At 39.7% G+C, this 26989-nt stretch overlaps 1 protein-coding gene across 10 annotated transcripts in view; it reads right to left on the reverse strand.

Annotated features, from left to right (window-relative positions):
• B3GLCT (beta 3-glucosyltransferase) overlaps window positions 1-26989 on the reverse strand; it is a 143874-nt gene that overhangs the window by 39806 nt on the left and 77079 nt on the right. For 9 of the 10 annotated variants that reach the window (XM_045016428.1, XM_045016449.1, XM_045016477.1 and 6 more), the window contains 4 exons: window positions 25158-25269; window positions 9589-9725; window positions 8464-8527; window positions 3377-3508 (listed from right to left, as the gene is read on the reverse strand). In XM_045016428.1, coding sequence (XP_044872363.1) covers window positions 3377-3508; window positions 8464-8527; window positions 9589-9725; window positions 25158-25269 — 445 coding nt within the window. The remainder of the gene's footprint in view (window positions 1-3376; window positions 3509-8463; window positions 8528-9588; window positions 9726-25157; window positions 25270-26989) is intronic. The other variant, XM_045016436.1, reaches the window with a different exon arrangement.

A 26989-nucleotide genomic window follows, 5' to 3' on the forward strand; every position in this document is an offset into this window, starting at 1 on the left:
TGAGTGGGCCATAGTTTGCCCACTCCTGGTTTATCACCTCTGAACTGCCACAGAGATTATTGTTGAGATACAAAGCACTGCTTCCCTCAAGCACTCCCAAACCCAAGAAATGATAAACTTGGTGTGACAGCCCCCACCGCCAGGTGCAACCTGGAACTGGGGTACCAGTGAGCCTCTGACATACCAACCTGGGCCCCCTCTCACACTGGGAAGGCTGTGACAAGCTGCAGACCGCTCCCGGTCCTGCACTCACACAAACCTTTACACAGGCAGGGACACACCCAGCTGCAGTTACATGGAGGCTTCTTCCCCAACTCCACAGCCTAGGACCTCAGAGCTGTACTGTCTTGTCCTGGTCAAAAGGCTGACCTGTTAATTTATTTCCCAGTCCACCCCTGCCTCAGTAGGGACAGGCCAATGCACCAGTTTTTGTTCCTGAGCATATTCCCTAAGCACTTCTAGCAAAACACACTGTTTTAGATTTAAAAAAGATAAAACAGATTTATTAACTGCAGAAAGATAGATTTTAATTGATTATAAGTAGTGAGTGTACAGATCAAAGCAGATTACCTAAGAAATAAACAGAAATGCAATCTAGGCCTTATAAATTAGATAGGATTTGAATCAAGCGGTGTCTCACCCTGCTAGCTAGTACAAGCAAGTTACAGCTTTTGCATACACAGGCTGGAATTTTGTCCCACCTGGGCCCCTCTTCCCCAGGTCAATCTTTGTTCCTAAGGTGTTTCCAGGTGTTGTGTTGTAAAGGGAATGAGGCCAAGTGATGTCACTTCCCTCTTTTATATCTTTTTCCAGCTTGCTGGAAAGATCTTTTGCTGTGACATGAGTCAAACAGTCTCCCTTGGCTATGTGCTATCTCTGAGAGGTTTCCATTGTACACAGTTCCTGGAGTAATCCTTGTGAGTGCATTCTCCTCCATGGGCCATCAATACTGTTTGGCCTTTTATTTGTTGTATGTGAAAGGCTGCTTGTGGGTGTTCCCAACCTCACAACATGTTTCAGTGGCACATATATAGCAAAACTTCATATACAATGATAGCACATACAACTTAATGTTCAGATTAAGACTTTTAAAATGATACCTTACAAGGCATTGTTAGGATATAGATATTCAGGCCTGTCTGCAAAGGCCTATACTTTAAGAATGTAGGTGTATTCTTATCACTTAGCTAGTTATAGAGGTATAAAAGAAAGAATCAAAATCACTGTCTGTGGAATGGCCTTCTCTTACTGTGACAGGCTAAGGCCTTCAGCTAAGATGTAGTTAGGGAGCCATAAGCTGGGAAGTGTATGGTCACATCCTCACATTCCAAACTAATCACATTGAAATAAGGTGCTATTGGGCTATTAGGAATACAATCCTGTCCTGATATTCCTCTCACCTCCAGAGAAAGAGAAGAGCCTAGAAGATGTAAAAGAAAACTTAGTTTGATAGCATCCTGTCTGGCAAGAACTCACTTATCAATAGACACAGCTGGAAAACCCTTATGTCTGTATAGGTATAGTTGTGAAATCCTCACTTCTGTATTGTTTTGTATGTTTATTTGCATGGTTTCTGTCTGGTTCTGTGATTGTTTCTGTCTGCTGTATAATTAATTTTGTTGGGTGTAAACCAATTAAGGTGGTGGGGTATAATTGGTTAAATAATCATGTTACAATATGTTAGGATTGGTTAGTTAAATTTCAGTAAAATAATTGGTTAAGGAATAGCTAAGCAAAACTCAGGTTTTACTATATAGTCTGCAGTCAATCAGGAAGGGGGCGGGGGAAATGGGAACAGGGACTGGGGGTGGGGGAATTAAAATCATGTCTTGCTAAAGGGGAAAATGGGAACAGGGGATGGGAACAGGAACAGGGACACAGGCAAGGCTCTGTGGTGTCAGAGATGGGAAGGGGGACACTAAGGAAGGAAACTGGAATCATGCTTGCTGGAAGTTCACCCCAATAAACATTGAATTGTTTGCGCCTCTGGACTTCGGGTATTGTTGCTCTCTGTTCATGTGAGAAGGACCAGGGAAGTGAGAGGGTGAAGGGATAAGCCCCCTAACAGGCATACTTTGTACAAAACATATCATATCACCATGGTGAATATGGGGTGCAGAGTATCACTTTGGGGCAGAGTGTGTCACACTTGGTTCTCTCTCACAGCAGTTTCTTCTAGCTCTATCATCTTTTGCTATACATGCTAAATGCTTGACAAAAATGTTTACAATCTAACCAGATGACTAACAAATTAAGAATGGGGGAAGGGATAGATCAGCGAAGTTCATGCATGTGTCTTCTTAGCTCCAAGATTTTTATTTAATTTTTTCTAGGTTTGCTATTATCCGCTTAGCTCACATTTCTTGTGGGGAACACAAGGGTTTGTAATCCTACCTTAGTGCACTACATTCAAATAAATACCTCCACTACCTAATTCTTATATACTGATCTTCATCCGTAGATCTCAAAGTGCTTTACAAAGGATGTAAGTATCGTTATTCCCATTTACAGACAGGGAAACAGTGGCACAGCAAGTGAGGTGACTTGCCCAAAGCCACTCTGCAGGCCAGTAGCAGAGTTGAGAATACAACCCAGGACGACTCCGAACATGGTGCACTGGCACACACTGATAGTTCTAAAGGATTCTAAAAAGAAAACTGAAAACATATCACTTACCATGGCAGAACACCAATAAGTTATAATAAATTATTCAACATAGTTAAATGGGGTAGGTAAAAGGAGTAGAATTACTAACAGCACTGACATCACTTTACATTCAAAGAAAAAAGGTCACAAGGCCACAGAATTAAATAGTGCATGTAATACTTTCATCAAATAGCTTCTAGATAAATAAAAATGAGGCCAGGTAATAATCTTACTAGGTCTTGTGTTTTCAGTTCCTATTGAAAGGTACATGATATGGAACTATCTAGTTACAGACAGGAAGAACAATCCAGTGGTTAGAGCACTAGTGTGGGATCTGGAAGACCGGGGTCTAAAGACTTCCTGTGTGATGTTGGGCAAGTCACTTAACATCTCTCTGCCTCACTTTTCCATTCATAAAATGGGTAAAATAGTACTTCCCCTGCGCACAGAGGTGTTGTGAGGCAAAATACATTAAAGACCGTGAGGTGCTCGGATACTCTGGTAATGGGGGAACATGAGTGCCTTAGATAGATCAATCATATCTATCAGGAAATACAATGTGTAATAGAGGTCTGACTGTGTAAGAGACAGTAGGAGAATGGTACTCCAAATATTACATTTTTCCCCTTAATTTGGTAAAAATATTTTCTCCAGGTGCCTGAGATTTTTTGTAAGTAAAGTTTCAGCCTTTGTAATAGCACATAAGTATAGTTTAAAATATGATACTTACGCAAACTGGTAGGAAGTTACTGAACATTGTGGCACAGTGAACAGCCTTATATGAGTTCAAGTCATCCGTACAAAACTCAGGCACAGGAGTAAGATGCGGTCCATTGCCTTTCTGCCAAATATATAATGCAATCTATCAAAATATACAACATAAGTAGTAATGAGTAGTGGAATTAAACAACAATTTTCATAATATACCCAGAAATCATTGTTATAAAGCAAATTAATAAAACATGACAGATGAAGCAGAGAAATATAGAGGATTCTGTAGAGACTGTGTATATGAATTGATTAACTCATTTATTTACTTTGCATTTTGACTTTAAAATCAAACCACAATTTTCACTTAAAAATATTCTCTGCCATAACTTGAAATTTTTAAAAATAATTAGCTCCAGGCACTCCAAATTGCCAAAACATTGTAAGTGTAAATATATAAGAAAAAAAAGCCTGAGTACAGGAGGGAGGAAGGAAGGGGACTGAATACATTTATCTGCACCTACTCTTAAATATAAGATAAACTTTATTTCTTGTGGTGTTGTTCGCAATTAATTTTGTTGATATGGAATGCTTAATTCTGTTTGTTTTAATGTCAACAATAAAAAGATTTTAAAAAGACCTGTTCTCTGATGATAATTTAAAATACTCAAAAACGAACACTAAACTACCATGGAAGTACTGAAAGATACTTTGTCTACTGTAAACTGAAAAGATTACCAGAATGCTAGCAAACATCATTAAAGAAAGAAAAAGTAATACAAGGACAAAGTCTGAATAAAGACAAAGGTTCATCTTGTCTCCACCTATCTTGAATTAATTATACTCCATGTGGTGCTGTTAGCACCACCTCTAGTTAAGGTTATTTGACATTTCCCATTTTAAGTCCCTGTTTTCAGTTGCTATTAACTTCAACTGTTTGAGATGAAATTTTCTATGCTGGATGTCTGCATCAGGCTGATTCCTTCCCTCCTCCTTTTTGAAAGTTTCAGCTAAAATGGTTCAGATGTTTCAGAGAACAAAAGGAGAGGGAAATATGTTCTGTTACAATTTAAAAAATTATTTCCAATGCTTTCTTTGCTCACATGCTCACAGGATAACTGATTGCCATATGTGGGGTCAGGAAGGAATTTCCCCCGAGGTCAGATTAACAGTGACCTTCTAGGGAGCCAGAAGTTGTAGGCATATATAGTAATAGAGGGAGACAAAGACTACCAGGTAGGGGGATAGGAGCAGACATGTCTACAACCAGTAGAGAAAACTCCTACAAAACTAGACGTCCTTAATCTCTCCACTCCTCTTTCAGCAGATGGCTATGAAACCTGCTGGCAAGGTGTCTCACATCCCTCCTCTAGTGACTCATACACATAGAGGATAACAGTTTCCTGCTGCTATCAGTTACCCTTTTAGCTCTAGTGGTAGAGGTGAACCTAAAGTCCTAAACCAAATGATGACCCAACTGGGGATCAATATAGTGCTACATGATGGAATTTCTGTCTCAGTTGGTTTAAAAAAAAATCGAAATTATGTAAAAAAAAACTACCTTAGGTTGCCAAGTCAAGCACTCAAAAATAGGAAAAGCCAAGATTGTTTGCCTGTGTAATCTTGATTCGTCTCCTTTGAATGTATGCGTTCTGATATAGTCTTTAATTACATGCTCAGATACTAGTGTCCCCCCACCCCAGGATCCCCAGCTCATTCAGTCTACAGGATGGATGTGTTCTGAGAATGAATCAGGGCTGTGTACTGAAGGAGACTGTTGTCTGTAGAACATTGCCTCATTTGTTACAGAAGCTGGAAGGTATGTAGTGAATGAGGCAGGGAACTGCAGGAAGAGAAAGGTTCTTCTAGTTAAGAAAGTTAAATACTACCATGGAGGATTAAATTCTAGCCGTGCCTCTACCACAGAGCTCCTAAATGATGCTAAGTCACTATATTTGGCATATGCAATCTGTTCAAGCCAAGCCACGGCATTCTCATTCATCATGTTCAAGGCACAAAGACCTCCAGGAAGTTGAGTCACTTTGCAGTCCTCAGCAATGTGTCATGGTTTGTGGCTGCCCACACTGACATACTGGACTGTCTCTAAAACACCACTGAAATTCCACTGCAGCACAAATTCCATGTCTGGTATGAAACTGCTTCAGAAAGCTCCATTGCCTTCGTGGTAAATCAAACCCAGGCTGACACTGAGTGGGGTCCAAGACAAGATAATATAATTACTTTCTCTGCAGACCATGAAGCTCGCCATGCGTCCTCTACTGTAAATCCCTCATCCGGTAAAAATATCCAAATCGGCAGCCATGAGGGCATATGATGATGTCATGGATTACACAGGTCTTTAATTTAATATCATGCAATTTCATCACAAGCTTTGCTATGTTTTCCTCTCTGCGTGCACTGGGCAGAGCAATATTACAGAGAACTGGTAATAATGGTAGAAAAGTAGATTTAAGAGTGCCTGAAATAATATGCATAGTGGAATTAAGTTGTATGTCAATTATCTTTGTATGAGACTAGCGAGCCCATTCTGGAGTACAGTACTCTGCCACTGAATAAGAGTGCCAAGGCTGAAGTGCATAATGTTTGGGCACTGGAGCCCATGTCCTTCTGTGCAGTTTTCCGAGCAGCTTGTTGCATGTTTTGACCTTAGTCACTGTCTTTGTAAGATGGTCATGACATGTGAGTTCTATCCAATGTGACACCTACGTAAACCGGGTATAAATGATGTTTTATTCATTGACCATTGAGAACTATATTCAGGTCTCTGCCCGCTTGTGCATGATTTAAGTGGAAGACAACTGACACAGTCTTACTTCCACTTGGTATCAGACGCCACAGACAACAGTAATTGGCCAATTCCCACCATATCTGCACTCAGAACACTCTCAAGTATGTCAAAGGAGTGTGACTGAGTGCCAAGGCATATGTTCCCTGCATAAACAAACTTGTGAGACCCAATATATGGTAGGTCATACGAATATAAGTTGAATAACACTGGTGATAATACTTGCAAGAGGCTGTTTTTCTGGTGCCTCCAAGCACTCTTTCTATCACCAATATGCACACGGAAATGGCGATTTCTCAAAAACAGAGCCATTGCACATACTAACCAATGTGGCATAGTTCTAGACAATTTCACCAAAATGCCTATGTGCCAAACCATATCATATGCCACAGTAAGATTAAGGAAAACTAAATTACTCTTCAGCTTATGTTGGAATCCATTTTCAATTACAGTTGTAAGCGCCGGCAAGTCACTTAAACCAACATATTCATTGCTGGTCACTAAAAGTGTGTTCTTCAGATTTGTAGAATTGGTGAGCACTCAACTCCAACTGAAGTTGGCTGGAAGCTTGCTTTGAACATATGAAGTACTATAAAAAGGATAAGTAGACTGAAAATTAAGGATCTAGGTGTCTCAAGTTGGGCTCCAAAAATTAGTGAGCACTTGGACCTTAATCTCACTGTGCCTCAGTTTTCAGATGTAAAATTGGGATAATAATTCTAATGGAGACAATATCACCTAATCTCACAGAAATATTGTGAAAACAAACTCTTTAATGTTTGTTAAGCACTCAGATATTATGGTGAGAGCGCCACAGAAACACCCAGAAGAAAATCAATAATTTTGTATTCAGCACACATAGGCTAGTGTGCATTAAATAAAGTGTAGGGCTCCCCTGAATGTGGAGGATAAAACAGAGTTCTAAGATTCACACTGAAAATGAAATGTATTTTATGGAATGCTGTTCTAAAAGGCCTTCTTGCAGAAAACCATAAATGAACACAGTATGTGTGCTTTATGACCAAAAAAAGCCATTTATTTGTGAGACAGACTGTGTTCCATCTGGAAAGCCACAGCAGATGTAGATAGTATTAAGAAGAAGACTAATGAATGGGCAGCAGCTAGACCTAATAGACACAAAGCTGAAATAAAAGCACTTAAGGCAAATTATGTCACTTGGATTCTATCTTACTGAAGGTACATGAGCATAATACAATTCCTTTTCACCTCAACAACGATAAAGCAAAATAGAAGAACGTGGTAATCACTCTTCTGTCACATCTCCCTTATATCTCCAACTTTTCTAGTCTTCACAGAAATCTAAATGTATTGGGAATAAGGAATGAGGGGATTCATGAGGGCAGGATTGTAAACTAAGCGCATATATTTAACATCTTCATAATTTAGACTCTATAATACCAATATTTAAGATATTAGATTGTATCCTTTGATTTATTGGCAGCCAATGTAATTTATGGAGGACATGTGTAACTACCCCTTTACTTCTATTTGAAGAAGCAAGCGAGTGGTTGTCATTTCAATTGTTACAGCCTTGGGGTCAATTAGTGTGTGTTACAGTAACCTAGTCTGGGTGTGGCAAAGCAGCATGGCCCCAGGAAGGTCTGCATCAGAGAGAAATAGAGGGACTTTCTGGATAAACCAGAAATGGTGGTTATGACTCTTGACCACCATCCAAATATAAACTTCCTTTCTCAGAAAACAGTGATGGATTTCCATTCTCTCTCTCTCCCCCCTCCCCACTTCTACAAGTTCCCAAATCTATTTGACTAGCAGTGGCTGTACTGCCTGAATAATACACACACACACACACACACACAAGCCACAAGCAGGCCTCTCAAAATGCTTCCTGATGCCAACAACCATCATAATAGTTTAATCTAGGTTGAAATTCAATGTCAGTGAGGCAGTCTGATATCTGAGACAGTCCTTAATGGGTATAGAATAGGAGACTCAAAATGCAAACTTTTCTATTTCATGAGCTGGGAACCTCTTCCTTTTTTCCATAGCAAGCTTCCAAAAAGTGATGCCGTCTTGCACACTATCATATAATACAAATTCAGCTTTACTTGCAGTACCATCTACATTTTGTAACAATAGAACTTTTACAATTCTACATATTATAACACTGAAAAGGAAGGCAAACAAATATACAGTCCGGAAAGTTCAAATCTTTTAACAACCTTAAAAAGTCTACATTATTTAGGCTTCAATTTATCAGCATTTAAACAGAAAATGACAGGGTTATTTTCTTACATGTTTCACAGGAATAGAACATGGCTTACCTCATGTTTTAAATCTATTGTAAAGTCTGACTTAAGTGGTTCACTTTTCAGCCTGTTTGCAAGCCTGTACAATAAACATAATGAAATTTACTTATTTCATAAAGTAAGAACAAGAGTAATGTAATGGAGACAGCAACTGAATTTTTTAAACAAACAAACTTGAGATTTTATTCATGTCTATGAAATGTCAAACCACATTCTAGGGGCTTTTTGAGTTGTTTACACATGAGTTGCAGGAATTTAGCAGATAGGATTCCAAAATAGGCTACAAATGAGCTAATTATTTAAATAACATTTGCAGTGTTATTTTACTATATTACCCTCTTTCAACATTTAAAAAAATTAAGCTAATTTATCAGGAATTTGAGAGGTGGTGAGTCGTTGGGGCGGAGGGGGTTCTTGACTGTCTCCTGCAAAAAAAAAAAAAAATCACACTTCTGGATTTATTAGAACCAGAAAATGTTTATATAAAATAATCTGGAATGGAAAGCAAACATCTGGACATAGCTTGCTACTGTGAGCACTAGTTCTTAGAATATACCTCTGTGTCAATTTTTCCTGCCCAAGAAGAAAGTCTTCAATAGGAGAGGCCCAGCAATCTAGCATCGTATTTTTAACATTCAAGGAGACAATTTTGTGCTTTCAGCTGCTTAATGATCAGCCCCTTGCTCACTAATCAAAACTTTTTCTTCTTCTTTGTGCTCCCATTTGTAATATTTAAACATTTTCCATTTATGAATATATACTTTTACTGCATAAAAGTGCATAAGATTTTAAACTTCACATGGTACATAAAATCAAAGTGTATAAAAAAGATACAAAGTTAGATGCAAAAATATATTTCTGCACATATGTATTTATAAAATTTTAATTATTTATTATAATAATTTCTATTTGCAAAGCTTCTTTTGTGTGTTTTGGTATGTGGGATGAAGAGGGAAGGTATTGTATAAGAAATAGTAGTATTTTAAATTTTGTGTAAAACACTAATCTGTGCTCAGTCATAAATCCTTAAAATAATATTGCTTAGTGTTTATATAGCTTTTTATATCTTCACAGCACTTTACAAACATGAATTAACTTTAATAAAACAATTTTAGAAAAGATTACAAATTAAATTCTTACTTGTTTACAAGTGGAATGCTAAGTGCCCAGCCAGCAGCAAAATCTGGAAATTTAAAGACTGTAGGATTTTCAGCAAAGGCATAATGATGTATTATTGTAGATTCTTCATCATATAATGCTTTTCCTAAGAACCATTCCTGTAAAGAGAGGTGGGATATATCATTTTGCTCATCTACTTCATTACTTTAATAAAGGAAACAGATAAAAAACAATATTCATACTGAACAAAATGAACCCGAGAGAGAGGGTAAGTGTGTTGTTTGTAATGAGATTGACTAAAATTTCATTTGTTTGCTGATGGTGAGAACTGAGGAGGAGAAAATGGGGGAGGGAGAAAAAGTATTTTAAAGATCCACACACAATGTACTTCCAAACCACCAGCTCCCTTTGGTCCTGCATTGCAGCAGCTTCCCCCTCAACTGAGGACTCATTAAGTCTAATACTACTCTGAGCATTGGCTAGAGGGGGCACCATACCCTCACAGGCTGAATCCACATCAAATTTGGGATCCATGTCCATCAATCTTCAGTTTCACTAGTGATTTTTGAAGACAAATATATTTTAAGTACCCAATCCCTCAAAACAGTAACTGACGGAATATGACCAGAGTCTGTTCTAAGTTTTACATGCAGGAAGCAGGGCCGGCTCCAGACCCCAGCGCGCCAAGTGTGCGCTTGGGGCGGCGTCCCGCGGGAGGGCGGCAGGCGGCTCCAGCGGACCTCCCGCAGGCATGCCTGCGGAAAGTCCGCTGGTCCCGCAGTGCCGGTGGACTTCCCGCAGATGTGCCTGCGCAGGGGCCGCTGGTCCCGCGGCGCCGGTGGACTTCCCGCAGACGTGCCTGCGGAGGGGCCGCTGGTCCCGCGGCTCCGGTGGAGCATCCGCAGGCATGCCTACGGGAGGTCCACCGGAGCCGCGGGACCAGCGGCCCCTCCGCAGGCACGTCTGCGAGAGGTCCACCAGCGCCGCGGGACCAGCGACCGGCAGAGCGCCCCCCGCGGCGTGCCACCCTGCTTGGGGCGGCGGAAATCCTAGAGCCGCCCCTGGCAGGAAGCAGGAGAATAAGAAATTACTTATAACAGGACTTTACATAAAGGGCAGTTCAGGACACAACTTATTGTGCTGGGAGATAGTTAATTAACTTAAATGCTGGTACTGTGCTTTACATTAATTTTAAATAGGAAGACTGACCACTCACATGCATAAAGTTAATTTCACATCTAAGTATTTGCAGGACTGGGACCCTAAAGAGGATTTTAAACATAAAACCAACACCTAAGAAAGGAATGGGTCAGTATCCACAGCCATGGGGCCAAAAAGCAATACTAGGAACATCATCTCAAGCAGTGGTTCAACAAAAGCTTTTTAATTGTAGATATTATTCTATGTATTGTGGCAGTGCCTCATGGCCCACACTGTTTGGCTTTTGACAGTTTACAATACAATACAATTCAAAACTACAAATTCGTCAGGTAAAATGGACAAAGCTTGGTTAATAATTTCATCACAATATACAAAATGCCATGTAGTGTTATTTAGGCTATAGTAAAGATTGTGTCAAAATTCCAGTGTAAACCCCATTTTCCATCTGTTTATAACGTTCAAGAAAAATAATCACTCTTTTTTGAAAATTAGTCTACTGGAATACATATTTTTTGTACCAAACTTTTAGACCTATAAGACAAAAAAGGATATATTTAAGCAGAACATTAAGAAATATTAAGGCAGGGCACCTCAACCTCAAGACATTCTTCCCTTCTTCTCATCAGCCATTTGTATAATTGCATGTGGAAAGGCTTCTAATTCTCCAGCTTCCATAATCCCTTGCATCTCTATACAGGTGCAAAACATGCTCCCCCATCTGATTCCCTAGTCAAGCCAGCTTCTATCAGGACAGAAGGAGGTTACAAGTGAAAGGCTTCTTGACATTTCCTCCACTAAAGTCAGAGGGGTTCCTATCATCCCCTATCCTCTTAGGCACTGAGTTTTATCTCACCAACAAAAGAAGTCCACTTTTCTTTGTTTACTATTAGTGACAACAACATCCACTGGAAAGCTATCTAGCAGATAAAAATACTGGAAGAAGAATGGAAATGGAAAGAGATGCAAATTCTTGTGTATAAAAAGGTACTATTCTGAGTAACAAAAATCACTCTTTAAAAGTGAAGCCATACAAAACATTTAGATTTAGAGCCTTAAGGGTTGAATCATTTTGATTCTACGTCCATTCTATGCTATTTGACAACCAGTTTCAGTACATTATTTCTAACATTTTCATACTATGGTAACATTAGCAACTCTCGTCAAGAGCAGGTCCCACTGTGCTAGGCAATGTGTAATCAGAGATGTCACTCAATTTAATCAAATCACCAGAAACAACATACTCTGGGTATTGTGGGAAGGCTCACTCTGTGATATTACAGTGCAAAATGGAGTGATCTCATGGTCGTATTGCTGTATAATATTTTTCTATACAAAAGCTCACTGCTGTAATGATTATTTTTCCGTCTCTGATATTTACATGGCAATGATTTGTGATCTTGCTAAACTTCCTAAATAAACAAACAGATCAAAAAGTGTTCCTTATACCAAGTTAAGGCCAAAGCTGACTGTGAAAAGTTACAAAAGGTTCTCACAAAACTGGGTGACTGGGCAAGAAAATAGCAGATGAAATTCAATGTTGGTAAGTGCAAAGTAATGCACATTGGAAAACAATCTCAACTGTACATACAAAATGATGGGATCTAAATGCCACTCAAGAAAGATCTTGGAGTCATTGTGGATAGTTCCCTGAAAACATCTCTTCAATGTGCAGTGGTAGTCAAAAAATCTAACAATGTTAAGAATTATTAAGAAAGGGATAGATAATAAGACACAAAATCTCATAATGCCACTATATAAATCTATGGTATGCCCACACCTTGAATAGTGCGTGCAGATGTGGTCACCCCATCTGATAAAGGATATACTAGAATTGGAAAACATATAGAGAAGGGCAATAAAAATGATTAGGGGTATGGAACAGCTTCCTTATGAGGCGAGATTAAAAAGACTGGGACTGTTCAGTTTAGAAAAGAGACGACTAAGGGTGGATATGATAGAAGTCTATAAAATCATTAATGATGTGGAGAAAGTGAATAAGGAAGTGTTATTTACCCCTTCACATATTTACCCTCCTACACAGGAACAAGGAGTCACCCAATCAAATTAATAGGCAGCAGGTTTAAAACAAACATAAGAAAGTATTTCTTCACACAACACACAGTCAACCTGAGAACTTGTTGCCAGGGGATTTTGTAAAGGCCAAAAGTATAATTATGTTCAAAAAAGAAATAGGTAAGTTCATGGAGGATAGTTCCATTGATGGCAATTAGCCAAGATGGTCAGGGACACACCACCATGTTGTGGCAGTCCCTAAACCTCTGATTGCCAGAAGCTGGGAGTGGATGACAGAAGATGGAAAACTAGATAACTGCCCTGTTCTGTTCAATCCTTCTGGTCACTGTCAGAAGACAGGATACTGGGCTAGATGGACCATTAGTTTGACCCAGCATGGCCATTCTTATGTAATTGTGTATTTTAGTTACGCTAAAATAATCTATATGAACTACTTCCCATGGTTCCTGGGTGTAAAAACCATACATTATTCTCCTTACTCTATAAAAAGCAGAAAATTAAAACAATAGGTATAAATTTTCATTAGAACATTGTGCGTGCAATATTAACTCACCAATCAACAACAGCAAGTATATTCAAATGGACATTTGATATTCTACTCTCAAGTGTGTTCTGTCACATCTAAGTATCCTATTCCATATTATAGTTTTACAAGGACATTGATGTACACTGGATTTACCAAAATTATGGTTGTACATGCCTCTTATTAGTTCAATTGTTTTAAATTTTAATATTTCTTTTTTGGCAGAATAAATTCAAGAAAGAGAAGGATTAGGCAGCACTGTAGGAAAGTGAAGTGTTATAGTGTGTTAAACATACAACATCTCACAGGTATGAGAACTGCAACACAACTGAAAAATGGAGCAAGTTAAATATAGAGCATCAGCTTTTAATTTTGAACTCTTCCTAGTGTCACAAACCAATTTATTTACAGGTGAATTCTAAAGCTAATGTTTAAAGGTGTTTAAGGCCTGGTCTACACTAAGAATGGGGGTCGAACTAGGGTACGCAAATTCAGCTACGTGAATAGCGTAGCTGAATTCGAACTACCCTAGTTCGAACTACGTACCCGTCCAGACGCCGCGGAACCGAACTCCGCGGCTCCAAGGTCGACTCTGCTAACTCCAGCTGCCGAGGTGGAGTACCGGAGTTCGAACTAGCGCTTCCGGAGTTCGAACTATCGCGTCTAGATCAGACGCGATAGTTCGAACTCCGGAAAGTCGAACTCACCGCGTCGACCCGCGCGGTAAGTGTAGACTAGCCTTTAGATGTCAAATCATTAACAGAATGCGTGCAGATTTAAAATTTAAATGTTTACATTTTAAAACAAAAGTCCATTTACCTGTGACACTCGATCACATCACAAACACAAGCACGTTGTGATGTCACCAGCTCATGCAGGGGAGCCAGATACATGGTGTCACAGCCTGATCCAGTACCCTTCTGTAGGAACACCAGTCTGTTGTGAGTAGTCCCAATTCTGGGGCCCACGTGCTTCCAAGCCAACTAAGCTCGGGCAGCCTAAGCCAACGTTTCTAGCTCTGAGGCCCTAGACCAGACACCCAGATTCAGCCTTCTGGTCTGGCATTCTTCTTTGAGATGTGAGGCGCTGCTGCCCAGGTCCCTAAAATCGATGTCTGAGACCTCCCAAGCCCCCCAGCTGCTTCCACATGATCCCCCAGAGCTCCAAATAGGCTGCAGGTGCTCTGGGCTTCTAGTTTAACCCTTTCAGGAATAACATGGCAGGAAAGCAAGGTACAAATGCTTAAAGGAATTTAACCACAGCGACTGTACTCTTGAAGGCACTCAAGAGTTATAACTCTTTAAAAAGTTACCGAGGTACTGAGAAGCACTCCCTCCACTTGTCTGATCTTGCCCCTTCTGCAAGTCTGAGGTTTGTCAGCATTACCAGTTGGGCAGAATTCCTCCTGCCCTTTTCAATCCTGCACGTCGTGCTTCCAAGTGGCAATGGTCAGTCCCCCCTGCTCAAAGCAGTAACCAAATCTTATGTACAGTCTCTCTTCTTTTCTAGGTCCCCAGGCTGAGATGCTGCAGATCCACCTGCCATACTGGCACCCATGTGTAGAAAATCCATAGTTCGATGGAGTCAGAGCCAGCAGCTGAGACACAAAAGTGATGGCTCCAGTTTGCTTTGTGATGCTTTCTGAGTGATGTTCCTTCAATGAGGGGGTCAAGCAACTTTCCTGGATGGGGCAGCTATCTGGAATTAAATTCAATAAACTTGCGTTGGGCAAGGTTAAACGTGTTCTAACCATAATATAAAATGAAGGTGCTAATACAAAATGGAATTCACAATTTGATAGACATATTCCATGTCATCACATATGGACCCATGAATCCACATTTTGGCAAGTAAACAGCAATTCTTATATATTTATTAGGGCTGCCAAGTGATTAAAAAAAATTATCACGATTAATCACGCGATTAAAAAAATAAATCACAATTAATCACACTGTTAAACAATAACAGAATACCATTTATTTAAATAGTTTTGGATATTTTCTACATTTTCAAATATATTGATTTCAATTACAACACAGAATACGTAGTGTACAATGCTCACTTTGTTTATTTTTATTACAAATATTTGCACTGTAAAAAACAAAAAAATAGTATTTTCAATTCACCTAATATAAGTACTGTCGTGCAATCTCTGTCGTGAAAGTTGAACTTACAAATGTCTAATTATGTACAGAAAAATAACTGCATTCAAAAATAAAACAATGTAAAACTTTAGAGCCTACAAGTCCACTCAGTCCTACTTCAGCCAATCGCTCAGACAAACAAGTTTGGTTACATGTGCAGGTCATAATGCTGCCTGCTTCTTGTTTACATCACCTGAAAGTGAGAACAGGTGTTCACATGGCACTGTTGTAACTGGCGTTGCAAGATATTTATGTGCCAGATGCACAAAAGATTCATATGTCCTTCATGCTTCAACCACCATTCCACAGGATATGCATCCATGCTGATGACAGATTCTGCTCGATAACGATCCAAAGCAGAGCAGACCGATGCATGTTCATTTTCTTTTTCGGTGGTTCGGGTTCTGTAGTTTCCACATCTGAGTGTGGCTCTTTTAAGACTTCTGAAAGCATGCTCCAAACCTCGTCCCTCTCAGATTTTGAATGGCACTTCAGATTCTTAAACCTTGGGTCAAGTGCTGTAGCTATTTTTAGAAATGTCGCATTGGTACCTTCTTTGCATTTTGTCAAAACTGCAGTGACAGTGTTCGTAAATCAAACAACATGTACTGGGTCATCATCTGAGACTACTATAACATGAAATATATGGCAGAATACAGTTAAAACAGAGCAAGGGACATATAATTCTCCTCCAAGAAGTTCAGTCACAAATTTAATTAATACGCTATTTTTTTAACGAACATATCAGCATGCAAGCATATCCTCTGGAATGGTGGATGAAGCATGAAGGGGCATACGAATGTTTAGCATATCTGGTACATAAAGATACCTTGCAACGCCAGCTACAAAAGTGCCATGCGAACACCTGTTCTCACTTTCAAGTGACATTATAAATAAGAAGCAGGCAGCAGTATCTCCTGTAAATGTAAACAAACTTCTTTGTCTTAGTGATTGGCTGAACAAGAGGTAGGACTGAGTGGACTTGTAGGCTCTGAAGTTTCACATTGTTTTGTTTTTGAGTGCAGTTATGTAACAAAAAAAATCTACATTTGTAAGTTACACTTTCACATTAGAGACTGCACTACAGTACTTGTACGAGGTGAACTGAAAAATACTATTTCTCTTGTTTATCATTTTTACAATGCAAATATTTGTAATGAAAAATAATATAAAGTGAGCACTGTACACTTTGTATTCTGTGTTGTAATAGAAATCAATATATTTGAAAATGTAGAAAAACATCCAAAAATATGTAATAAATTTCAATTAGTATTTTATTGTTTAACAGTGCAATTAACTGCAGTTAATTTTTTTTGAGTTAATCGTGTGAGTTAACTGCAATTAATCAACAGCCCTAATATTTATTTTTAATTTTTATTCAATTTTTGGTCTTCACATACATCTTTTTATTATGTGGGGTGTAAATTAGCTCTTTTTAAAGCTTTGCAGTACATCTTTAATTGTAATTCTGTTTTAATCTATAGGATGCTGGCTAATTCCATGGTGGATAACACCTGAAAACTAGAAGATACTGTTTTGCATTTTCATGTTTTGTTTTGTTTTTGTTTTTTTTAGAGGGAAGTGAAGGAGGGTCTCAGACTAGATTCTGAGGAAGGGTTTCCAATGGTGTGGAAGAAGGGTTCCCTGTTGTCAAACTCTTTCTTTCTCGAGTCTACATGTCCATCACAACCTGCATCCTTGTCAGAAGTTCTTAACTAGATCTTCAGGCCAAAAACCACTGGAGGTAGATAGAGGAAGTTTGGGAGCTGCGGCCAAAGAAACTAGCAGCAGGTAAGCACAGGAGGTAAAGGTTGCAGAAGTGTGCAGGAAATCGAAGACAGTAAGCCCACTGAGGGTGGTGATTTGGTTCTTACAATTTATTTTCTATTCTGTAGAGGCACTTCTACAATGGTTATCACCAAAGCACTCTGGAAGGAGAAGGGTGAAAAGTGAACAAAAAGGAGATTGGTATGTGTTGGAGGAGAGGTAATTACCGAAAATAAGAACACTTATCTCGCAGGACCTCAGTCCAGAAAACATGAGTGTATTTGTCCTCAATGTGAGAACATCAGTCCTTAAAAAAGTGGTCCCCCACCTCAACAAAAAATGGGAAAAATCCACCTCAGGAGTGTGAGTTGAAAAGAGAGGCATTTTGAAGCTATTTTAGTTTCTTGTGATAGATACAATATTTAGAATCTTATTTATAATACAGATTATTCACATGATAAAACTACACTGAGGGAGCAATTCTGGTCAAACTCAACATGTGAAACTATTTGGTGCATTATTGACACATTATACAAAAACCAGTTATGGGCCAATATATTAAGATGGCCACTACTTTGTATTTAAAGTCTAATTTTTCTTTAAATGTATGCTGGAACTTAACTCATTACTGTAATAGGATTTATGCACGTGGCATTCAAGGCCGACTAAACCCTTTATTAATTCTGAAAAGGTTAAAGTGCAGTAATTACTTTTGTAATAGAAATAACCTGGTCAGATTTTCAAAATACCTAAAGGATGTTCAACAGACAGTTTAGTAGTATGAGCAGGGATCCTAGTAATCCATTTGCCAAAGAAAAATGCACGTGGTTTGGACAGAGTAATCCCTTAGGGGAGGATCTATTAATGGAGATTCTCTATGTCTAGTAAGGAGGAGAGGATGGAAAATGGTAAAATATGGGTAGGATTTGATGAGAAACAGTAAAATGAAGAAGAATCCCATTCAGGTAATGGCAGACAGCTGAAAAGTGACAATTTTTTTAAATGCTTATATACAAATGCTAGAAGTCTAAATCAGAAGATGGGTCACCTAGAGTGCCTCGTATTAAATGGGGATATTGATATAACAGGCATCACAGAAACTTGGTGAAATGAGGATAATCAATGGGACACAGTGATACTATGGTACAAAATATATCGGAAGGACAGAACAGATTGTGCTGGTGGGGGAGTGGCACTATATGTGAAAGAAAGCATAGAATCAAATGAAGTAAAAATCTTAAATGAACCAAACTGTACCATAGAATCTCTATGGATAGCAATTCCATGTTCAAATAATAAAGAATATAGCAGTAGGAATATACTACCGACCGCCTGACCAGGATGATGATAGTGACTGCAAAATGCTCAGAGAGATTAGAGAAGCTATAAAAATAAAAAACACAATAATAATGTTAGGTGATTTCAACTATCCCCATATTGACTGGGTACATGTCACCTCAAGACAGGATGCAGAGATAAAGTTGCTTGACACCTTAAATGACTGCTTCTTCGAGCAGCTAGCCTTGGAACCCACAAGAGGAGAGACAATTCTTGATTTAGTTTTAACTGGAGAACAGGATCAGATCCAAGAGGTGAATATAGCTGGACCGCTTGGTAATAGTGACCATAATGTCATTAAATTTAACATCCCTGTGGTGGAGAAAACACCACAGCAGCCCAACACTGTAACATTTAATTTAAAAAGGAGGACTACACAAAAATGAGGAAGTTAGAAATTAAAAGGTACAGTGCCAAAAGTGAAATCCTTGCAAGCTGCATGGAAACCATAATAGAGGCTCAACTTAAAATATATACCCCCAAATTAAAAAAACATAGTGAGAGAACCCAAAAAAGTGCCACCCTGGCTAAACAACAAAGTAAAAGAAGCAGTGAGAGGCAAAAAGGCATCCTTTAAAAAGTGGAAGTTAAATCCTAGTAAGGAAAATAGAAAGGAGCATAAAATCTAGCAAATGAAATGTAAAAAAATAATTAGGAAGGCCAAAAAAGAATTTGAAGAACAGCTAGCCAAAGATTCAAAAAGTAATAGCAAAAAAATGTTTACATACATCAGAAGCAGGAAACCTGCTAAACAACCAGTGGGACCACTGGACAGTTGAGATGCTAAAGGAGCACTCAAGGACGATAAGGCCACTGTGGAGAAACTAAATGAATTCTTTGCGTTGGGCTTCACGGCTGAGGATGTGAGGGAGATTACTAAACCTGAGCCATTCTTTTTAGGTGACAAATCTGAGGAACTGTCCCAGATTGAGGTGTCATTAGAGGAGGGTTTTGGAACAAATCGATAAACTAAACAGTAATAAGTCACCAGGACCAAATGGTATTCATTCAAGAGTTCTGAAGGAACTCAAATGTGAAACTGCAGAGTACTAACAGTAGTTTGTAATCTATCATTTAAATCAGCTTCTGTACCAAATGACTGGAGGACAGCTAATGTGACAGCATTTTTTAAAAAGGGCTCCAGGGGTGATCCCAGCAATTACAGGCCAGTAAGCCTGACTTCAGTACCAGGCAAACTGGCTGAAACTATAATTGTCAGTCACATAGATGAACATAATTTGTTGGGGGAAGAGTCAACATGTTTTTTGTAAAGGGAAATCATGCCTCACCAATCAACTAGAATTCTTTGAGGGGGGTCAACAAACAGGTGGACTAAGGGGATCCAATGGATATAGCGTACTTAGATTTTCAGAGAGCTTTTGACAAGGTCCCTCACCAAAGGCTCTTAAGCAAAGTAAGATGTCATGGGATTAGAGAAAAGGTTCTCTCATGGATCGGTAACTGGTTAAAAGATAGGAAATAAAGGACAGGAATAGATGGTCAGTTTTCAGAATGGAGAGAGGTAAATAGTGGTGTCCCCCAGGGGTCTGTCCTGGGCCCAGTCCTATTAAACATACTCATAAATGATCTGGAAAAAAGGATAAACAGTGAGGTGGCAAAATTTGCAGCTGATACAAAACTACTCAAGATAGTTAAGTCCAAAGCAGACTACGACGAGCTACAAAGCGATCTCACAAAACTGGGTGATGGGCAACAAAATGGCAGATGAAATTCAATGTTGATAAATGCAAAGTAATGCACATTGGAAAACATAATCCCAGCTATATACATAAAATTATGGAGTCTAAATTAGCTGTTACCACTGAAGAGAGAGATCTTCATAGAATCATAGAACTGGAAGGGACCTTGAGAGGTCATCTAGTCCAGTCCATTGCACTCAAGGCAGGACTAAGTATTATCTAGACCATCCCTGACAGTTGTTTGTCCAACCTGCTCTTAAAAATCCCCAATGATGGAGATTCCACAACCTCCTTAGGCAATTTATTCCAGTGCTTAATCACTCTGACAGTTAGGAAGTTTTTCCCAACGTCCAACCTAAATCGCCCTTGTTGCAATTTAAACCCATTGCTTCTTGTCCTATCCTCTGAGGTTAAGAACAACAATTTTTCTCCCTCCTCCTTATAACAACCTTTTATGTATTTGAAAACTGTTATGTCCCTAAACAAACCCAACTTTTTCAATCTTCCCTCATTGGTCATGTTTTCTAGACCTTTAATCATTTTTGTTGCTCTTCTCTGGACTTTCTCCAATTTGTCCACATCTTTCCTGAAATGTGGCACTCAGAACTGGACACAATACTCCAGTTGAGGCCTAATCAGCACAGAGTAGAGTGGAAGAATTACTTCTTGTGTCTTGCTTACAATGCTCCTGCTAATACATCCCAGAATGATGTTTGCTTTTTTGCAACAGCGTTACACTGTTGACTCATATTTAGCTTGCGATCCACTATGACTACCAGATCCCTTTCTGCGGTACTCCTTTCCTAGGCAGTCATTTCCCATTTTGTATGTGTGCAACTGATTATTCCTTCCTAAGTGGCGTACTTTGCATTTATCCTTATTGAATTTCATCCTATTTACTTCAGACCATTTCTCCAGTTTGTCCAGATCATTTTGAATTTTAATCCTATCCTCCAAAGCACTTGCAACCCCTCCCAGCTTGGTATCGTCTGCAAACTTTATAGTGTACTCTCTATCCCATTATCTAAATCATTGATGAAGATAACTGAACAGAACCAGAACCAAACCCTGCGGGACCCCACTCATTGTGCTCTTCCAGCATGACTGAACCGCTGATGATTACTCTCTGGGAACAATTTTCCAACCAGTTATACAACCACCTTATAGAAGCTCCATCTAGGTTGTATTTCCCTAGTTTGTTTATGAGAAGGTCATGCGAGATAGTATCAAAAGCCTTACTAAAGTCAATATATACCACATCTACTGCTTCCCCCCATCCACAAGACTTGTTACCCTGTCAAAGAAAGCTATCAGGTTGGTTTGACATGATTTGTTCTTGACCAATCCATGCTGACTGTTATTTATCACCTTATTATCTTCTAGGTGTTTGCAAATTGATTGCTTAATTATTTGCTCCATTATCTTTGCGGGTACAGAAGTGAAGCTGACTGGTTGTCTTTATTGCCCTTTTTTATAGATGGGCACTATATTTGCCCTTTTCCAGTCTTCCGGAATGTCTCCTGTCTTCCATGACTTTTCAAAGATAATTGCTAATGGCTCAGATATCTCCTCAGTCAGTTCCTTGAGTATTCTAGGACGCATTTCATCAGGCCCTGGTGATTTGAAGACATCAAACTTGTCTAAGTAATTTTTGACTTGTTCTTTCCCTATTTTAGCCTCTGATCATACCTCATTTTCACTGGCATTCACTATGTTAAACGTCCAATTACCACCAACCTTCTTGGTGAAAAACAAAACAAAGAAGTCATTAAGCACCTCTGCCATTTCCACATTTTCTGTTATTGTTTTTCCCCCCTCATTGAGTAACAGGCCTACTCTGTCTTTGGTCTTTCTCTTGCTTCTAATGTATTTGTAGAATGTTTTCTTGTTTCCTTTTATGTCCCTAGCTAGTTTGATCTCATTTTGTGCCTTGTCTTTTCTAATTTTGTCCCTACATACTTGTGTTATTTGTTTATATTCATACTTTGTAATTTGACTGAGTTTCCACTTTTTGTAGGACTCTTTTTTGAGTTTTAGATCATGGAAGATCTCCTGGTTAAGCCAGGGTGGTTCTCTTGCCATAGTTCCTATGTTTCCTACACAGTGGGATAGTTTGCTCTTGTGCCCTTAATAATGTCTCTTGGAGTCATTGTGGATAGTTCTCTGAAAACATCCACTCAACATGCAGTGGCAGTCAAAAAAGCAAACAGAATGTTGGGAATCATTAAGAAAGGGATAGATAATGAGAGAAAATATTATATTGCCTGTATATAAATCCATGGTACGCCCACATCTTGAATATTTTCTGTCACCACATGACAGAAAAGATATATTGGAATTTGAAAAGGTTCAGAGAAGTGCAACAAAAATTATTAGGGGTATGGAACAGCTTCCATACGAGGAGAGATTAAAAAGACTGGGACTTTTCAGCTTGGAAAAGAGATGACTAAGGGGGAATATGATAGAGGTCTATAAAATCCTGACTGGTATGGAGAGAGTAAATAAGGAAGTGTTATTTACTCCTTCTCATAACACAAGAACTAGGGGTCACCAAATGAAATTAATAGGCAGCAGTTTTAGAACAAACAAAAGGAAGTATTTCTTCACACGATGCACAGTCAACCTTTGGAACTGCTTGCCAGAGGATGTTGTGAAGGTCAAGACTATAACAGGGTTCAAAAAAGAACTAGATACATTAATCGAGGATAGGTCCATCAATGGGTATTAGCTAGGATTGCAAGTGATGGTGTCCCTAGACTCTGTTTGCCAGAAGCGGGGAATGGGCAACAGGGGATGGATCAGTTGATGATTACCTGTTCTGTTCATTCCCTCTGAGGCACTTGGTGTTGGCCACTGTCAGAAGACAGGATACTGGGCTCGATGGACTTTTGGTTTGACACAGTATGGTCATTCTTATATTCAGAGAATCTCTAGTTTATAATTTTGTGAAAAATAAAAACATTAACTATTAACTAAATTTTACTGAAAGTACCAATGTCACTTATTCAATGCACACAACCACTCCTTGTGGTTGATTTTTGAACATGCTTTAAATTTACACCGGAACCCCATTTATCGGATCTAATTGGGACTGGGGCCAGATCGGATAATCAGGAGAAATGGCAAAGAGCTCTGTACCCCTTATTTTAAGATGGGGGTGGGGAGATTTGGGGCAGTCCGCTGGAGCCCCAGCCACTGTCAGCCATGGGCGGCTGGTGGTTCGTTTTATACAGAGAGATAGATAATGGAGGCTTGGATAAACAGGGTTTTACTGTATATCAATAAAATGTGTTCAAATGATATCTGTATATCTTGTGGGTAGTGAAACTAAAGTTTGGCGTTTCTTTTAAATCACGGAAAAAACACGGATTTTATGGGGGGGGTTAATCAGAGAATTTTGGGGCTTTTTTATCACAGAAATCTAGGATCCCTGGTTATGAGACTACAAAAGCATTTTAAAATCTCTACATTATTAAGGTTCTCGTATTTTAAAAGTGGTTGTGTAGAAGACAGGCTATGCCAGGTGGCTGTAAAGAAAGTGTCTTTCTAAACAAAGGCCCACACTCATACCTGAAGTAGGGCTTCCCTCAGCCCTTTAACAAAATAACAGTAAATGAACAAGGCCAATTCCTGCCAATTTCCCAAGTAGTATAGAAGTATGGCTTCCTTCAGCCAGACAAAGTAAGGATATCAAAATGGGTGTTTTTCAGCAAGTCCCTCAAAATACCAGATAAACAATCCAACTCATGGCTCCCTTCTAACACAGGCTCTTTGGGAAGGGCGGTAGTCAATTTAACAGTCCCAAAGCCATCAAGGAAGAGCTAAGTCCTTTGTTTCACAAACTTCCTAATCCCCTTTTTCTTGGGCAGGTAGGAAAGATTACTTTTCTCTTAGGAACCAACCAGCCTAACAACATAAAGGACTGTCCTAGCAGATCAGACCAGGGTCCACCTAGTCCAGTTTTCTGTCTAGCAATGGTCAGTAACAGCTGCTTGAAGGGAAGGTGCAAGAATCCCCAAAGTGGACTGCCACACGCTCCTCCTATGGCTGCTTTGTCGTCATGAGACGCATCTAGAGGAATCTCCTTTATGGTCAACTTTAGCAATTCCTCCAAGGCAGGACAGGTACTCATACCTTTTCATACCACAAGCTTTAACACATTCCCTGCTTGAATGTAGGGTACATACTCCCTATGGTAAGCTGATTAGATTTCACACACACACTATTTTGTAAGCTACAAGCCATGCAAATACTGGTCTACAATGGAACTCTTTATAATAGAAACAATTATAACTTTAAAAAATAACATTTTATACTCATCATTTGATATTTTAAATGAATTATTTGTAGGTCTCTGTGGCTGTCACAGAGGTTGAGGAAGTCACAGATTCCGTGACTTTCCACAACCTCTGTGACTTCTGCAGGGGCCAGTGTGGCTGACCCCAGGACCAGCTGCTCATGCGGCCCCCGGGACAGCCACACCAGCCTTCCCGGGGCGGCCAGAACAGCCGGGATCCATAGCCCCAGGGAGCGGTTCCCAAGCAGCCGCAGTCTGCTGGCTCCGGCAGCAGTCCCCGGGCAGCCAGCCAGAGCAGCCATGGTTCCGAGCCAGCCAGCCACAGCAGCCGTGGTGCCCTTCCCCCAGCAGTGCCCCCCCATTGCCACCCCCAGCAGCAGCCCACCCCCAGCAGAGCCTCCACCCCCAGATTTAATCACAGGTATTTTTAGGATAAGTCATGGACAGGTCACGGACCGTGAATTTTTGTTTAATGCCCACGACCTGTCCAAGACTTTTACTAAAAATACCCATGACAAAATCGTAGCCTTAATTATTTGAACTAGTTTTCCAGTGTTTTTATCCAATATAAAAATCTCCTTCAAGCACATTCAAAAGGTTAGACATCTGATGATTTTTTGTTTCACCTTAGACTTGTCAAATCTTCTAAGTGTTTCCAGCAGTTTAACAATTTGTATTCTTGTATCTTCTTCACAGAAGAAAATCCATGAGGAGTTTCTACCATAGGAAGCAGAGAAGCTAACAAAAGAAAGAGGTTGGTTTACTACAAGATTGACTTCTGAGGCGAGTACAAACCTTAAGTAAAAACAAACAAACAAAAACCCTGCTAACTGGAAGTCAATCCCTCAGCCATATGGACCCCAAAACAATTAGTGCTAATGGAGGATCATGTATCAGAACCCATATGCAGTGCAATGTAGATGTCTGCTTAAGCGAAACTCAGAGACCCTGCCCTCAGTTCCTGATTGTCTGCCCCTGGTCTGCACAGAGAGAAATGTGGATGTGCAAAGTAAGTAAATTCAGAGTTCTCCAGGTACTGGTACATAACCTACTTCCCCTCCCCCTTACCTTTCTTCCATAGAATCCCCTTGTTGGAGGTCTAACAGAGTAATAACATTAGAAGAGATACTGGTTGGTGTTTTAGCAAAACTGTCCTGTCGCGCACTAACTACACTAGCCCCTGAATCTAATTGCATTTGTGTTCTTTAACTCAGCTAAAAACTGCACAGATGGAAGGGATTTCCTTTCACTGAGTTTTAGTTAGGCAGGCAACAACTAATCACAATGCAGGATTCTCAACCTCTCCAGGAAGATCTTCCCATTTTTCTCTCAGTCAAATTCTTTCACAACTAAAATATCTATTAGCTCTTATATTATGAGCCCTCATCCCATCCAGAAAGGAACATACCACAACTGATAACAGATACAGCCAGAGATCAATTTAGAGAGCCTCTGGAAGGAAACAGTTTGACTTTGGACTCATTCTGCTATAGTGAGAAATAATCTAGGTGATTTTCTAATTGGTTTAGTCCTTTGCAGGTAGATGGTGAGAATGTGTTATACGTCAAGGAAATGAAGACTCCTCTTTTCCCCCAAAGCATGCGGTTTCAGAAAAAAAAACAACACAGCTAAGTGGGTTGATTGGTTTATGTGAAACTCTGAAATTACTTTGGGGGGGTGAATTTCAGATGTAGCTGTAAAGAGACTTTGTCCTTATGGAATATAATGTATGGCGCAGCAGCGCTCCCAGATCACCTTCTCTCCTGGCTGAGGTGATGACCATAAAGAATGCAACTTTAACTGATAAGTGAGACATGGTTTGAAGGGAAGCTTACTGAGTGCCAAAAGAACAAGATTTAAGTCATAGAATATCAGGGTTGGAAGGGCCCTCAGGAGGTCATCTAGTCCAACCCCCTGCTCAAAGCAGGACCAATTCCCAACTAAATCATCCCAGCCAGGGCTTTATCAAACCTGACCTTAAAAACCTCTAAGGAAGGAAATTCCACCACCTCCCTAGGTAACCCATTCCAGTGCTTCACCACTCTCTGAGTGAAAAAGTTTTTCCTAATATCCAACCTAAACCTCCCCCTCTGCAACTTGAGACCATTACTCCTTGTTCTGTCATCGGGTACCACTGAGAACAGTCTAGATCCATCCTCTTTGGAACCCCCTTTCAGGTAGTTGAAATCCCCCCTCATTCTTCTCTTCTGCAGACTAAACAATCCCAGTTCCCTCAGCCTCTCCTCATAAGTCATGTGCTCCAGCCCCCTAATCATTTTTGTTGCCCTCCGCTGGACTCTTTCCAATTTTTCCACATCCTTCTTGTAGTGTGGGGCCCAAAACTGGACACAGTACTCCAGATGAGTCCTCACCAATGTCGAATAGAGGGGAATGATCACATCCCTCGATCTGCTGGCAATGCCCCTACTTATACAGCCCAAAATGCCATTAGCCTTCT

The sequence above is a fragment of the Mauremys mutica genome, chromosome 1 (assembly GCF_020497125.1).
Source record: "Mauremys mutica isolate MM-2020 ecotype Southern chromosome 1, ASM2049712v1, whole genome shotgun sequence".
Taxonomy (NCBI): Eukaryota; Metazoa; Chordata; order Testudines; family Geoemydidae; genus Mauremys; species Mauremys mutica.